The sequence below is a fragment of the Mustela putorius genome, unplaced genomic scaffold (assembly GCF_011764305.1).
Source record: "Mustela putorius furo isolate JIRA1106 unplaced genomic scaffold, ASM1176430v1.1 tig00000508_pilon_pilon_pilon, whole genome shotgun sequence".
Classification (NCBI taxonomy): Eukaryota; Metazoa; Chordata; class Mammalia; order Carnivora; family Mustelidae; genus Mustela; species Mustela putorius.
The window spans coordinates 1446990-1462231 of NW_025421402.1; the positions used below are offsets into that span (position 1 = coordinate 1446990).

The 15242-nt window shown below is 36.4% G+C and overlaps 1 protein-coding gene across 4 annotated transcripts in view; it reads left to right on the forward strand.

Moving 5' to 3' along the window:
* Positions 1 to 15242, forward strand: part of CAMSAP2 (calmodulin regulated spectrin associated protein family member 2) — a 120031-nt gene that overhangs the window by 17204 nt on the left and 87585 nt on the right. For all 4 annotated transcript variants that reach the window (XM_004756244.3, XM_004756245.3, XM_004756246.3 and 1 more), the window contains exon 2: positions 5078 to 5337. In XM_004756244.3, coding sequence (XP_004756301.1) covers positions 5078 to 5337 — 260 coding nt within the window. The remainder of the gene's footprint in view (positions 1 to 5077; positions 5338 to 15242) is intronic.

The window sequence follows — 15242 nt, forward strand, 5'->3', positions numbered from 1 at the left end:
TATGACCTGCGCCGAAGGCAGAGGCTTAACCCACTGAGCCACCCAGGCGCCCCTAGAGTTTTTAAAGATAGGTGCAAGGAATAAATTTGGATGACTAGCACAGAATCTGGGAGTTCAGGGGAGGTTTGAAATATTAGAGTCCTTTTAGGACAGGGCTAAAAAAAATTTTTTTTTAAAAAATAAACTAAAGTTTGTTGCGGGGGAAGGGGGTGGGATGATGGGGTGGCTGGGTGATGGACATTAGGGAGCATATGTGCTATGGTGAGCGCTGTGAATTGTGTAAGACTGATGAATCACAGACCTATATCCCTGAAATAAATAATATACTATATGTTAATTAAAAAATAAAAACATTTTCATTCATTTATTAGCTATGTATTGAGTGTTTACCATGTACTAGGCATTAAGTTAGGAATTGGGAATTTATATCCTGGTGAATAAGACAGATATGGTCCTTGCCCTTTGGTCATGTATAAGGATACATCTTTGTCAACAGTGGGTTTTAAAAAGTATTTCCGTTTTCAGAGATAAAAAATGACTCCTAACTTTCTCTGATACTGGTACTATTGTTTTTTTCCATGTTGTTGACCATTTCATGTCTTGGTTAATTTCAAGTTCAAGATTTATGTCTTATTTTCAGTTGGAATTTTTCAAACTCACTAGTTCTTTCTCAGTAATTATTTTAGAGATTTTTTTTTAGATTTAGAAAATAAGGCAGTGTTCTCATGACCAAGCATGGTGATATTTCTGAAACGCATTCACCTCTTACCTCTCTACCCTTCATTGTTTTAAAGAAATGTATATCATTTGCTGGTATATGTATGCAACTACTAACTAACCCATCTTTATAGAAAATTGCCTTGAGCAATTCACTGTCTACTCCCTTTACTTGTACTTCAAGCATTTCAGGTGATTGTTAATTTCAAAACTTAGATCTAGTCAGGATTTATAATAACATGATTAAGGTAGGTTCTGCTTAAGTCCTGGTACACAAGAAAAACTTGTCTCTTATCCTTTGCAATTTTAGGAGTGGAGTTTCACTCATCCATTCCTTACGGGTTAATTTCTTAACTTTTGTGTTCTGGAGGTGAGGGAGAGGGTGAAACCTCTTATCTTTGATTTTTGTCTGTTTTCTAAAATGCTCTTACAGCTTTCATTTTGTTTCACAATGTGATACAATTTCAAACTTAAAAGAGTTTTGGATAGTTGGCAAAATGAAGTCTTGTTTTAAGCCATGTTTAGTGCTTGAAGACTTGTTTTTGAAAGTGACCTATTTTGTAATACTTACTCTGCAGTTTTGCATTCTTTAGGGGGTGGAAAAATCTGTTTTAGGCCCTCTTTTTTGGTCATATTTGTGAAACATTCTTTGGCTTGTTATGGTTCCTTTCCTTTCCTTTTTTTTTTTTGCTTTCTGCTTTAGGATCTTTTTAAAATGTGCACTTTCATATCTTTTGTAGGTATGCCATAATAAAATGGAAATAGCCCCTCAGCTGTATGTCTTCCACCTTCTAACCTAGTGATCCTGGCAAACCATTGTTACTTTTTAAGATATTTAGCAGATGATTTTGAGCTAGGGCTCTGCATTTATCAAATATGTGCCCTTGGCAAGATAGCCTTTCTTAGGTTCCTTATCTTTAAAATGCGGGCAAGAGAATTGTTAATATTGAATGATAGAAGGCATGTTTAGGACAGTGTCTTGACACATAAATGTCCTTTGTAAGTATTAGTATATTCCTAATTCCTAATATATATTTGCATTTTGTCTGATTGTCTAACACTTTTACCAAGCTGTTAAAAAGATCAGTGTGAGAATGGATATAAAAGCAATAAATGAATGTTAGGTGGATGTACAGGTATGGGAGAGAAGTTTGTAATCCTGGAAATTAGCAGTCACTTTTCTTTGCATGGCTTATGTTCAGATACCAAGTTACCTGTATTTTTTTATTGTTACAGGAAATTAAACTCCATTAGGCCTATATCTTATAATAATTATCTTAAAATTAAATAATTTCTCTTTTAGAGTTCGACTAAATAACTTCTATATAGTTCCTATGATACTAAATTTAATTTACCAACACTGTATTCTGTAGTTTATACCTGGGGTGAGGCAGCTGTTAAGTTTAAGGCTGGCTCACTATTGGTTAAGGTAGCTATGAAGGAGGAAAAGTGTTTTTAATTATTAAATGAGGATGATATTTTTAGATTTCACGAGAATCCCAAATTGATATATCTACTCTTGACCTCTTTCCAGAGTCCTATATCCCCCGCTGCTTTTTGGATATTTTTGCTGTCATTTTAAATCAGCATTTCTAAAACTGAGTTTATGATCTTGCTTCCAGAATTAGTGCTTCCTCTGATTTTCTTTTTTCTATTAATGTTATCACTGTTTCCCAGGTAACCCAGGCCCAACGGTCTTTGCCATCTTCACCCCCTCCCTTTGCTTTATTCCTGGGTATTTTTGGGTTTGTATTAAGTAATTCTTTATGTCTTTTACTTCTTGGTTTTCACACTTCATTTCCTTACCTTTATAGTCTATGTCTGATTTTCACCACTGTCAGTATTGAAGATCAGATTAATTATCCCCAAACATCATTCTATTTTTTTTTTTTTAATTTTATTTGTTAGAGAGAGAGTGCGAGTGAGAATTTGAGCAGGGAGAAGAACGGAGGGAGAAGCAGACTCCCCTCTGAATGATGAGCCTGACGTGGGGCTCATCCCAGGACCCTGAGGTCATGACCTGAGCCAAAGTCAGGTGTTCAACCAACTGAGCCACCCAGGCGACCCCCCCCCAACATCATTCTTAATGTGTCACTCTTCTCCTTTTAAACAGTAAGCATTTCCTTGCTACTGTATAAAGCCTGCATCTTTAAAAGAGATACTACTTTTGTCTTATCCCTTGCCTCCCATTCCAGCTTTACTGCTTACTCTTACATGAACCCTTTCCTCCACCCAGATTATTGAATTTGGTGTCTCTTCACATCTTCTCTTTCTCTCCCTGGCTCTCCCCTTCTGTTTAGATACTCTTTATTTTTTATTTTTTTAGCTAAATAAATTCTGCCTATTCTTTTATCCTTTTTCTTAACATAGAAGTCATCTCAGCCCACTGTGATGCTGCTTGCTTGGACTTTTAAGCACTTAACAGTTCATTTAGAACGATTGTTCATTTAGCAATTATTTTCTTTCATTTGATGCCTACTCATTCATTGTTTCTGAATTGCTTAATTCATTTGTCTGTCTAGTCTTCTTGTAGATTATTGACTTCTTGAAGGTGGGAATTATTTCTAACTCCTTGAATTTCTCCAGAACCATGATGGTATATAAAATGATCAATGCAATCATTATTGTAATAATGTTTGATGAAAAAATATTTTTTAAAGATATATTTATTTATTTTAGAAAGAGGGCATGTGTATGCATGTGTGTGGGAGTAGGGGCAGAGGGAGAAAATCTTTGAGCAGACTCCCCACTGAGGTGGGGCTCAGTCTCATGAGCCATGAGGTCTTGACCTGAGTCAAAACCAAAAGTCAGACAGTTAACCCGCTGAGCCAACCAGGCACTTCTGGTGAAAATATTTTTCTAAATAATAAAAGCTCTTTAACTTTAGGGTGAGGGGCTCCTGGGTGGCTCAGTGGGATAAAGCCTCTGCCTTCGGCTCAGGTCATGATCCCAGGGTCCTGGGATCGAGCCCCACATCGGGCTCTCTGGTCAGCAGGGAGCCTGCTTCCACCTCTCTCTCTCTCTCTCTCTGCCTACTTGTGATTTCTGTCTGTCAAATAAATAAATAAAAATCTAAAAAAAAAAACAAAACTTTAGGGTGAGAATTGCTGAGGAGTATATTAATATTTTGTGAATATATTTTTAAAATGATCACTTTGATTAGTCCTGTGACTTATTTTGAGCTTGTATTAAAGCTGTCTATTCAGAAGATTCTTAATACCAGTGATTGGGGTTGTCTGGCTTTGAAACCTCACTTTTCAAAGAGAAGGCAGGCAAGGGACTGGCTAGGTGTCACGCCAGAGCTATCAGGTCCTGTGGTTGTAGCTCCACGGTAGCTTGTAACTTAGATGCTTGCCTTTCCTTTTGGAAGACAAACCTCATTCTTACATTGGCTTTGGTTAAGAGCACAGAGTCCAGCTAAGGAGTGGGAGGAAGAGGACGACATTCAAGGTAGAAAACAAGAAAACTTGTAAAACAGTGAGAAGTGTTTTGTTTGTTGCTTTTTTGGTAATCTGGCTGCCATCAGATATAAAAGCAGCTCCTAACAGTGTTCTAGAAGTAGACCTTGAGAGAGTAGGGCTTGACATTGTTCAAGGGAAATCGCTGGCAGAAAAGAAACTCAGGAGAATTTGTTTTCTTTCACATGGCCCATTTATATATTCTCCTTTCTGTATCTCCATTTCTATGTCCGTTGGATGTACTGGAGGGCTTGTTGGGGTAGGATGGTGAGTGGTAAGGTGAAGGTAGTAGTGATTTATAGGTGAAGGGATTTTTAAGAGTAGTTCTCCCCTAAACTATAGCTGTCATGGTCTGTAAATACCTTCAGCAGGCTAAGCAAGAAGGGCAAGAGACCAGAGACCCTGAGACAGAGGGACACACTAAGTTAAGCAGTTTTTGTTTTGCAAGTGCTTAGCTGTACAACTTTGGGCAAATGATCTTATGCTGCCATTTGGCAAGGGCTTGCATTCTCCCTACAGTATCTGTTATAGTGCATTTTCTGGTTGACTACTTGAATGTGAGGGCATTCATTGAAATTAGTTTTTAGGAATCTTTTCGCACATTCTGTGCATTTGAGTATGCATGTGAGAAAACTTTCCTCAGAGGCACTGGACTTAGAAAACTTTTCTCTTTGTTTCCTTTGTAGTCCCTTTTTAGATTATACTTGGAACAATATCTTCTGTAAAGGAGATTTCTATCTCCTTTATTCTAGATTATTTGCCAAGCTCTAATAAATTACCTTTTTAGCTAAAGGGTTATTGTTATTTTTAAAAGGAATCTTCTGTGACATAATAATTATTAAATAAATTGTGTTTCTTTTATAAACATACCCTAAGAATTTTTTTCATCTTAATCTTTATAGAAAATGTGCCAGAGGAACTTCGAGAACCGTTTTACACTGATCAGTATGATCAGGAACACATCAAACCTCCTGTTGTTAATTTGCTTCTATCAGCTGAACTATATTGTCGTGCTGGGAGTCTCATTCTCAAGAGTGATGCTGCAAAACCCCTTTTGGGCCATGATGCTGTAATCCAGGCTTTAGCACAGAAAGGTCTTTATGTCACTGACCAAGAAAAACTGGTAACTGAACGAGATCTCCACAAGAAACCCATACAGATGGTGAGTCTATATTTATTCAACAGTACTTTGTTTGAAGTGCATACCTTTGAGTGTGAATTGTATTATAAAACGGAGGGAAATATGTTTTGAAATTGGATTGTCATCTCTGCCTAGAGTTTAAAGACTGTCATTTTCTTATAAACCTTGTTTCCATGTGAAGGAAGATTTTCATAAACTATTTTGGAATGCTTGGTGCCATTCTAATACCCAGGAAAAACAATTACATTCTTTCTAGCTCCTTTGAAGTGATTTTTACTTAATTTAAAAACTTATTTTTTTCTGTCATAGAGACTATCTAGAAGAGATAGGAAGTGTATCCTTGATTTTATCCTCATTAGGAAAAAGATTTGTGTTCATTTACATACTAGAATGACCTCTTGGTAAATTTCTGCATATCATATGTTTTAGTTTATTTAATAACTATTAGTTCATTCTTGTGAATGAAGGGCTCTAAGCTGTGACAAGCATTCAGGAGCTTTGTCCTTATAGTCTCTGGAGATAAGTCCAAGATTTTGGTTCATCGTATACTGCTTCATTCTGATGTACTACTTTAGCTTAAGTTCACATTAAGTTCACAAAATGCTGAACATCATCAAGAATGGTATTAGAAGGAAAGAATGATTTGCACATTTGACTAAATCATGTTCTTACATGAGACTAGTTGTAGAAGGGGAGAGATATATATAGAAGAATGTATTTAGAAATATACGAAATCATAAAGTTGAAGAAGGATGAATGAAAATTATTTTACCAAATCTAGTACTAACTGAGGTGATAACCTACTTTCTGCCTATTTTCGTTCTTTAAAAAAAAAACAATTTGTTAATGAGAAATAGAGAATAATATCTCAAGAAAAATTTAGTTAATGAATGTATAGATTTATAATAGAATTACTAAAGATAACTAAGAATGTTTATTATCACATAGGAGATTTTCAGCTTTCATTGATGGCTTTAAATTCACCTTATGGTTACCCTCTGATTTTTCTATGTCTGCTTTGGATGCATATCATGTATGTGAATGGTTTGCCCACTGCAGGGGTGAGCAGAATTTTACTTAGGTGTCCTAGCAGTATTTCACATTCAGCCTCTCTAGAATCACTGCACTGATTGGATGCTGCAGCTATGATTATTTTTGCTTCCATTATTTCAAGGCCAAGTAGATTGTTATAAAGCATATCACTGACTTCATGAATCTTTGTTTGCTTAGTAGCTGCTTTTTCAGATACAGTTAGATCCTTTAGGTAACCTGTTATCTATTTCACGTCCTCTTTAAGAAGAAACAAACTTCACTTTTTCAGGATTATTTTCCTAGTGCAGTTTGGTGCACGTAAGATAAAATAAAAAGATACTTGTAGAATTAATTTAAAAATGAGGGGTTTGGAAAACAGCTAGTAACATTACTATTGGGTTTCTTTCACACTATATTTGATCCTGGTGATAGCTGTGAATATATTTAAATTCGGTTGTAGGAAATGGTATTTAAAGACCATGATTTAAGTGATACAGAATTGCTCTTTGTCTGGTTCTGACTTCTTTCTGTGGGTTTTAGAATACTTCATGTGTGACTACCTCATCTTGACCCTCTTCAGTGTCAAATGTATTGACCTGTTCTTTATGTCTATACTTTCAGCTTTTGTCACAGTTTGATTTAAAGCTTCTCAATTGCTGTGAAATTTTGATTATATGATATTATTAATATTATATTACAGTTTTCAAAAACCTATATGAGAACATTTCTCAGAGTACTGTTAAAAACTTTGTTCCTTAAGAAACTGTTTTGTTTGGTTTTAGAGTAGGAGTAATAAGTTTCACTTTTCTCCTTTGTCTTGCTTTTTGGAAAGTAAAACGGAAAATAGTGTTTAGCACTGAATAGATTGACTTCCAATACCACCCCCTGCTTTCGTCTCTAAATTATTTTAGTACTTTTGGGATCTTTATTTCTGTGTGCTGCCTTACAGTCTCTTGGAAAATTCACATGATAGTAACAAAAGTATCAACATAAGTATAAGGTCGGTTTGACTAAGCAGATTTTATTAATTTCGGGGTGGGTTGGGGCTTGGGAGGAATGCCTTTTTTTTTTCTTTTTTTAAATGAGAACACATGTTGGAGAACATATGCTTTTTTATCACAATGCTTTTATAGGCAGATTTTTGGAGAGTATAGGTTTAAAATTTTTTTTTTTTTAAAGATTTTATTTATTTATTTGACAGAGAGAAATCACAAGTAGATGGAGAGGCAGGCAGAGAGAGAGAGAGGGAGGCAGGCTCCCTGCTGAGCAGAGAGCCCGATGCGGGACTCGATCCCAGGACCCTGAGATCATGACCTGAGCCGAAGGCAGCGGCTTAACCCACTGAGCCATCCAGGCGCCCCTAGGTTTAAAATTTTTCTTCTGTGTTTATATCAGTGGGAAAATATTTTAGACACTGTGTTTTAAAGCCAATTAATAATTATAATGCATTAAAGTTCATCAAGCACATAATCACTATCTGTAGACGTGGGAAGAGATTGTAGCTATGATCTGCCTATTAACTATTACAAATATGTGAGTAAAAGACAAATGCAAACAATATACAGTTACAATGCTGAAATGCTTACTGTTCTGAGAACTAAACTTGATGTGTGCTTGAATCAGCATTAAGTGTATGACTGAATAGTTAGCAGAGGAAGAGTTGTGTACATTGAAGTCACAGGGGAATATCTTCAACTGAAAGTATGCTGTAGCCCAAATCACATTATCTATTAAATTATTTGTGAAAATAATACTGATATCTAGGATAATCTGAAAATTTAGGGACTTGTGGCAAATGGACTCAGATGCTGAAAAATATAGCTTAAGCATACAGAGCAGATTTCAAACTTCCTTCCATAGCAAAATGAATTTGTATGAGTATTACATTCCGTATCACTAGGTTAGGCTGGGGACTTTGATCAGGATCATAAAATCTTACATTTCGTAGAATTTTATAGCCAGGAAGAACTTTAGAAATCAGAAACCAGTATGTATAAAACTTTCTAAAGAAGAGGAACCTGAGGAACATGAGTACCAGGGAACTTTGAATAGATTCCCATTTCTCTTTTCAGAACTGTGACATTAGTACCTTAGAAGAGGGGTTTGGATATGTATTTTTAAGCAGGCGTTTTGGATGAATTTTGTGATCAAGAAGGTATGAGAAATTTTGTCTGATCCAGTGTCATTTTATATATGTGATACTTATTTAGAGAGGCTAAGTGATTTGCCTAAGGTAGAAGTGGTGCACTAGCAAAACTAAAATTAGAATTTGAATGAACTAGAATTGTTACTTTCTAATTGATAGTGCTATTATCTGTATCAAATTTATGCACTTAAATGTGTCAAGTTGTGTTTACTTAGCTGTCTAAACTGTAGTCTGGTTACGAATTAAACTCTGGTTGTGAATCAGCTTTCCAACCATGTTTGCATATATGGGAAATAAGAGTTGATGTTTGTAAAAGTCAATTATTTAAGTAAATGTGTATATATGTGTGTGTGTAGGTATGTATGTAGTATGTGTGTTATGAAATAATGAGATTGATTTTCATATGATTGCAAAATAACACTTTAAAATCAAATCTTGTTTTGGGACAATCATTATTATAAAAACAAAAAAATTATTTTGATGCACTTTGTTTTAATGACTACCAAAAAAGATTGAATATCTTGTTTGTTTAATGGAAATTAAAGTGGGCTGTTAGGTCATTTGATAAGTAAGGCATAAAATGTTCTCCCATGAAGGGTCAGTATTACTTTATGGATACTTCTGGATATTCAGAAAATAAAAGCTAAAAAGCTGTTGTACATATGTGTTACTGGCCAGTAAACAGCTTTGTTATGATAGAAAGCCAGTGAAGCTCTGGTTAAAACATAGAAAGATGATGGAGATATTTTTTTACTCTCAAGAAGGATACTCTTTGTAAAGAAGAGTTACTTCATTTTATCACATTTCATGGTCTGCATTAAGCTGACCATTAATGCCTCCCCTTGAATGACATTGAGCTTAGGATCTAGTGAGGAAGAGGCCTGCAGAAAAACACTAATTAGATAACATGAAATAGATGCTTTAAATGTAAGTTTAAGCACAGGGAATAGAGAGGTGTATATAATGATTTCTTCTAGGGAGGGACAGAATGGGACAGAATGACTGAGGTTTCAGTGGATAGGAAAAGGAATGAGATGAGAATGGCAACCAGGTTGAAGGAGTTGTTTGAGTCAAGGTTGAACTGTGAAAGTAGGTTATGTATTACAAGTGACAGTGTTGACTGCATGGAAGCATAGAAGTGAGATGAGGCTAAAAAATAGGTTGGGGTGGGACGCCTGGGTGGCTCAGTTGGTTGGGCAGCTGCCTTCGGCTCAGGTCATGATCCCAGCGTCCTGGGATCGAGTCCCACATCAGGTTCCTTGCTCAGCAGGGAGCCTGCTTCTCCCTCTGCCTCTGCCTGCCATTCTGTCTGCCTGTGCTCGCTCTCTCCCCCTCTCTCTCTCTGATAAATAAATAAAATCTTTAAAAAAAAAATAGGTTGGGGTTAGATCATGAAGAGGCTGTAAACTGAATAAGGATTTTTAAACTTTTTTGTGGGATATAAGATCATGGAATAAGTTTTCATATTATATTCTTTGGTTTTTGGTGATGGTGGTGGTGCTTTGTTGATTTATTCTTTCCCTACCTATAGTAAACAAAACATTGTAAAACACTGTGAAATACTTTGTGAGCTCTTATACTGTCAGCTTAGTGTAAAATACAATATTCTATTCTCAGATTTTTCTGATTTGCTTACATCTATCTTTATACTTACTCATTTCTCAGATTCTCTAGTGGCTCTTTTTATTTAGTTTACTGTGCCAGGCATGGGATTGCACTTTATATATTGTATCTTCCATAATTTAATTCTTAGGACAACCCTAACAGAAAAATATATTGTCTCTGTTCTACAGATGAGGAGCTGAGGCTTTGAGAACCCAAGTTAGATCACAGGGCAATCATAGTAACTAGCGAAGGCAGGATTCAGACCATCTCCATTTTAGCTGTAAGTCCCATGCTCTTGGGGTGTCTTGCTGGCTCAGTTGGTAGAGAATTTGACTTTTTTTTTTTAAGATTTTAATTTTTTTATTTGAGAGAGAGCAGGAGAGAGAGGGAGAGAGAGAATCCAAAGCAGACTCTGTGCTGAACTGAGAACCTGACACGGGGCTCAATCCCATAATCCTGAGATCATGACCTGAGCTGAAACCATGATTTGGTTGCTTAACTGACTGAGCCACCCAGGAGCCCCACACATGTGACTCTTGATCTTGGGGTTGTAAGTTTGAGCCCCATGTTGGGTGTAGAGATTACTTAAAAATAAAATCTTAAAAAAAAAATCCCATGTTCTTAACCACTACATTGTTGTGGGTTTTTTTTGTTTTTGTTTTTTTGTTTTTTGTTTTTGTCTGCGCCTGAGTAATAGGAAGGTAGTTGGAATAGGATAACAGGACTAGGTAATAGGAAAGTGGGAAGTGGAGAGGTAGGAGGAAGTAAAATGGTATGCTACCAGGAAATCTGCCTGGTGGTTTGAAATCTTGGGTAATTTGTCCATGCTACTTTTCAAAGTAATTTACCATTAGTTCCTGTCTTGAAGGTTATGTGAATTTCATGTACTGGCAAATAACTGTAAGCTTTGACTTGACTGTTAATAGATGATGAGGCATAGTTATGACAAGCCTTTCTGGTTGGATATGAATTTCTTGATTTTAAGAACGTACAAGGTAATTCCCTTGTTACCATTATCTTTGCTGGATATATGAAAGGTGTTGAGGACAGAGAAGCTGATCTCAGGAACATGTGCTGTTCCTTTTTTCTTTGTCTTCCTTTCTGCCCTGTTTCAACATGTTGGTCTTGTTTGGCAGCTATTCTTATGGATTTCCATGGTGCCATCACCTGTTGGAACTCAGTGAAATTTACTTATGTTTCTAGAAGCTTAAAATTTTTTTTCCCTACTTAATTAGATTAAAAATTACATGTTAGAGGAAGAGAATTATATAAATGTAAACATTGCAGTAGTAGTTGAGATACTAATTTCTGGTCACTCTTGTATAATAATGACTTGCAAAGTTACGAGTGGAACTTGTCTGTGAAGAGGGTTTTTTAAATTCATCCATAGTGCTGGATCTCAGTTTTCTCTTTCCCAGTAATCATGTACCTCATTTGGATTCCATTATTTCTAGGTAACATATTATGTACACCTTAGTTAACAATTCACATTATCTTTTGATATTTTACAACCATGTTTATTATGTTTGAGTCAGTGTTAATTTGTAATAATTTATTTAGAACTCCAGGTTTACTGTCTATGGAATAACCTGATGACTGGTGTTTATTTTGCCAGAGGATCTCACAAAAACCCTTTGATTTATACTAAAACTGAAATCAGTCAGGCCCTTTATTAACTTATTTAGCTTATTTATGGAGCTTCTGCTATGTACTGTGTTTTTTCTACTGTGATTAAAAAGAGTTTCTACCCTTCAGGGTCTTGCTTTCTACTGAGGATTATAGAAAGATGACCAAATTATATATCTTTAAGGTGTACAGAGGCACCAAACTTAGTCCTACTCTTATGCTGAGTTTTGAAGGAATTTACCAGGGAGGCAAAGACGGGCATGTAATGAGGTAGTGTGTATGAACGTATAACAGGATGTTAAAAGGGAGTGTGAGAGCTTCGTTACATGCTTAGGGAAAAACAAAGGAGTTTGGTTGTAGCTTTAGAATTAGGTACATGTTAGGGAACCATGAGAAAAGAGACCAGAGTTAGATGGGGACAGGACATGAATAACCTTTTATGCTATGCCAAGTGTGTACTTTATCCTGAAATGATAGGAAATGATCCACCTAGTATAAGGTTTTAAACCAGAGAGGATACCGTCAGAATTGTGTTACAGAAAGTCACTCTAGTGGTATTGTGAAAGAGATAGCACTTAGGAAGCTGTTAAAACAGCGGCGACCTGAAGTAGAGGCTGTTGAGATGCAGAAGAGAGTTTGATTGGAGGAAGCATTTTTGAAGTAGAATTAAGGTGATTTTTGAATCCTCACAGCTGGGAAGTGAAGAGAAGCTAGAATAGGACTGGCAAAAAGATTTTATCCCTTATGCCAACTCTGATTAATAGGTGGTTATAACTATCAGAAGTTGGGGAAAATAGCTTCTTGGTTTCACTCTGTTCTTCTGGGAGGCTCAAGGTCTGGATGTTAGCTTCCCTATCCTCTGTTGCTCCTGGTGCTTTAGAACCCTGATATTTTTATTCAATAATGATAAAAAACAAAAACAAAAACCCAAAATAAGTAAAGGGTCAGTTTTATACTTTGAATATATATTTAATATAGTAAATAAGTAAACATTTAATATAAATATCAGTTGAACTGATATTCTTAAATCTCTTATTTTTGGGGAGAACGATAAAGGTGACTGTGGCTTGTCTTACATTCTTTTTTCTTCTTAGTACCTGTTGGAAAAAAGGAGCTGTATATAAGTGAAAGTGGATCTTTCTGTGTACAGAGAAATGAAGTAAGATTGATATTTATTTTGTTAGAGTATCCTGGTTTTTAGTTTATGTTATTCTTATATATTTACCACAAAGATGGATGGGAATTCCTGGATGTAATAAACTTACTCAGTTCCACTTCGTACACTAAGTGAGGTTGGTGATGAAGTAGATGATCTCTGCCCTAAAGATGCTCTTGGAAGACATTAGGGGTTATGTGGAATTTTGGAAGAGCTGCAGTGTGGAGACTTGTCTAGACTTGTGCAGGCTTGTGGGGATGAAATGAGGAATAAACAGAATTGAGCATACTTGACAAATGTTAATTTCTAATGCAATATATGAGAGAGGTCGTAGTATTCTTGTTCTATAGGTGAGGAAACTGACACCCACAAAAGGTGCATTAATTTGCCCAAGGCCAAGCAGGTGATAAAACATGATGCTAGGATTTAAACTTGTATCTGCTGCCTCCAAAGCCATGTTTTTCCCATTTACACCAGATGGCCTTTCAAAAAATCCGGCCAAGCAAACTAATAGGAAAAAAAAGTGAGATTGTAATTGGAATCTAAAACAAACAAACAAGCTCAGAGATGCAGAGGGCAGATTTGTGGTTGCCACAGGCAGCAGGTAGGGTGTGGGCAAAAGGGTTAAGAGGGTCAAAAGGTAGAAACTTAGAGCTTTAAGTCATGGGGATGTAATGTACAATGTGGTGACTAAGTTAATAATATTATAGTGCATATTTGAAACTTGCTAAGATAATAAATCTTAAAAATTCTCCTCACAAGAAAAAAATTCTGTTACTGTGTATTGTGACAGATGTTGACTAAACTTAATGTGATCATTTCACATATTGAGTCATTATGTTATACACCTGAAACTAATGTCAATTATACCTCAGTTAAGAAAACTACCATTTCTATGGTGCTTAATAGTTGATGATGCATTTTCACTTTTTTTGGTTAACACCCAGAAAAGATAAATAGGGTAGTTATTATCAACTCCTTTTGACAAGTGAGGAAACCTTGTGGATGGCTTTATTTACTAAGATACTTATTTGGTTTCTTCTGACAGGTGTAGAAAGAAGTGGTGAGTAGATCATGATCAAATAGCTAGTTAGTGACAAAGCAGAGGTAGTTTCCAGATCTTTCTGACTCCTAACCCAATGCTTATTCTACAAATACATTGCACTACCATCCTTCCCCCGCCCCGCCCTTGTGGATCTGCATTGATTCTGAGAAGACCCACAGAGGGTTAGCATGAAGTGGAATATCACACACAGAGTGTTCAGCAATGACAGGGAATCCCAAGAATGGTAGGAAGGAAAGGGAATTGTTTTGGTCACTGTCTTAGTCTGTTCAGCCTGCAGTAACAAAATACTACGGACTGAGTAATTTATAAATAAGCTTATTTTTTGTAGTTTTGGAAGCTAGAAAGTCCATGATCAAGGATTAGCATGGTTGGGTTCTGAAGGCCTCCTTCTGGATTGTAAACTACAGATTTCTCATTGTGTCCTCACATGCTGGAAAGGGCAGGATTTCTCTGGAACCTCATATGTAAGGGCATTCATCCCATTCATGAGGGCATGGGCCTCATGACCTAATCATCTGCCAGAGGCCCTGTTTCCTGATACCACCACCTTGGGCATTAGAATTCTAACATAGGAATTCTGGGGAAACGTGAACATCCGGACCATGGAAGGTACTCTTTTCTTAGGTAAGGGATGAATCTCATTTAGTTACCGCTGATATATAAACTTACAGATTTTTAAAAAAATATATTTATTTACTTGACAGAGAGAGAAGGAACACAAGCAGGAGTGGGAGAGGGAAAGCAGGCTTCCTGCTGAGCAGGGAGCCCCATGTGGGGCTTGATCCCAGGACACTGGGATCATGACCTGAGCCGAAGGCAGACGCTTAAGGACTGAGCCACTCAGGCACCCCTAAAGTTACAGATTTTAAGAAATAGAGTGACTCACTTTGCAAAATAGTATTGTAATTGAAAAAATATTTTAGGTTTCATTTTCATAATTTCCCTGTTTTAAAAACAATCCTGGTTTAGAAAAACAGGACTTAAAATAACTGAGTTTTTAAGAACACGTGTGAAGGGGTGCCTGGGTGGCTCAGTTGTTAGGCTTCTGCCTTTGGCTCAGGTCATAATCCTGGGGTCATAAGATCGAGCCCTGCATTGGGCTCCCTGCTCACTGGGAAGCCTGCTTCTTCCTCTTCCATTCCTCCTGCTTTTGTTCCCCTCTCTCTGTCTGTGTCAAATAAATAAATGCAATCTTAAAAAAAAAAATAGAACACACGTGAAATGAAAAATGTTTATTGTAATGTTCAGTGTGTGTTTGTTGTATTAAAAGTTTTGTTCTTACATAAAATCTAGAT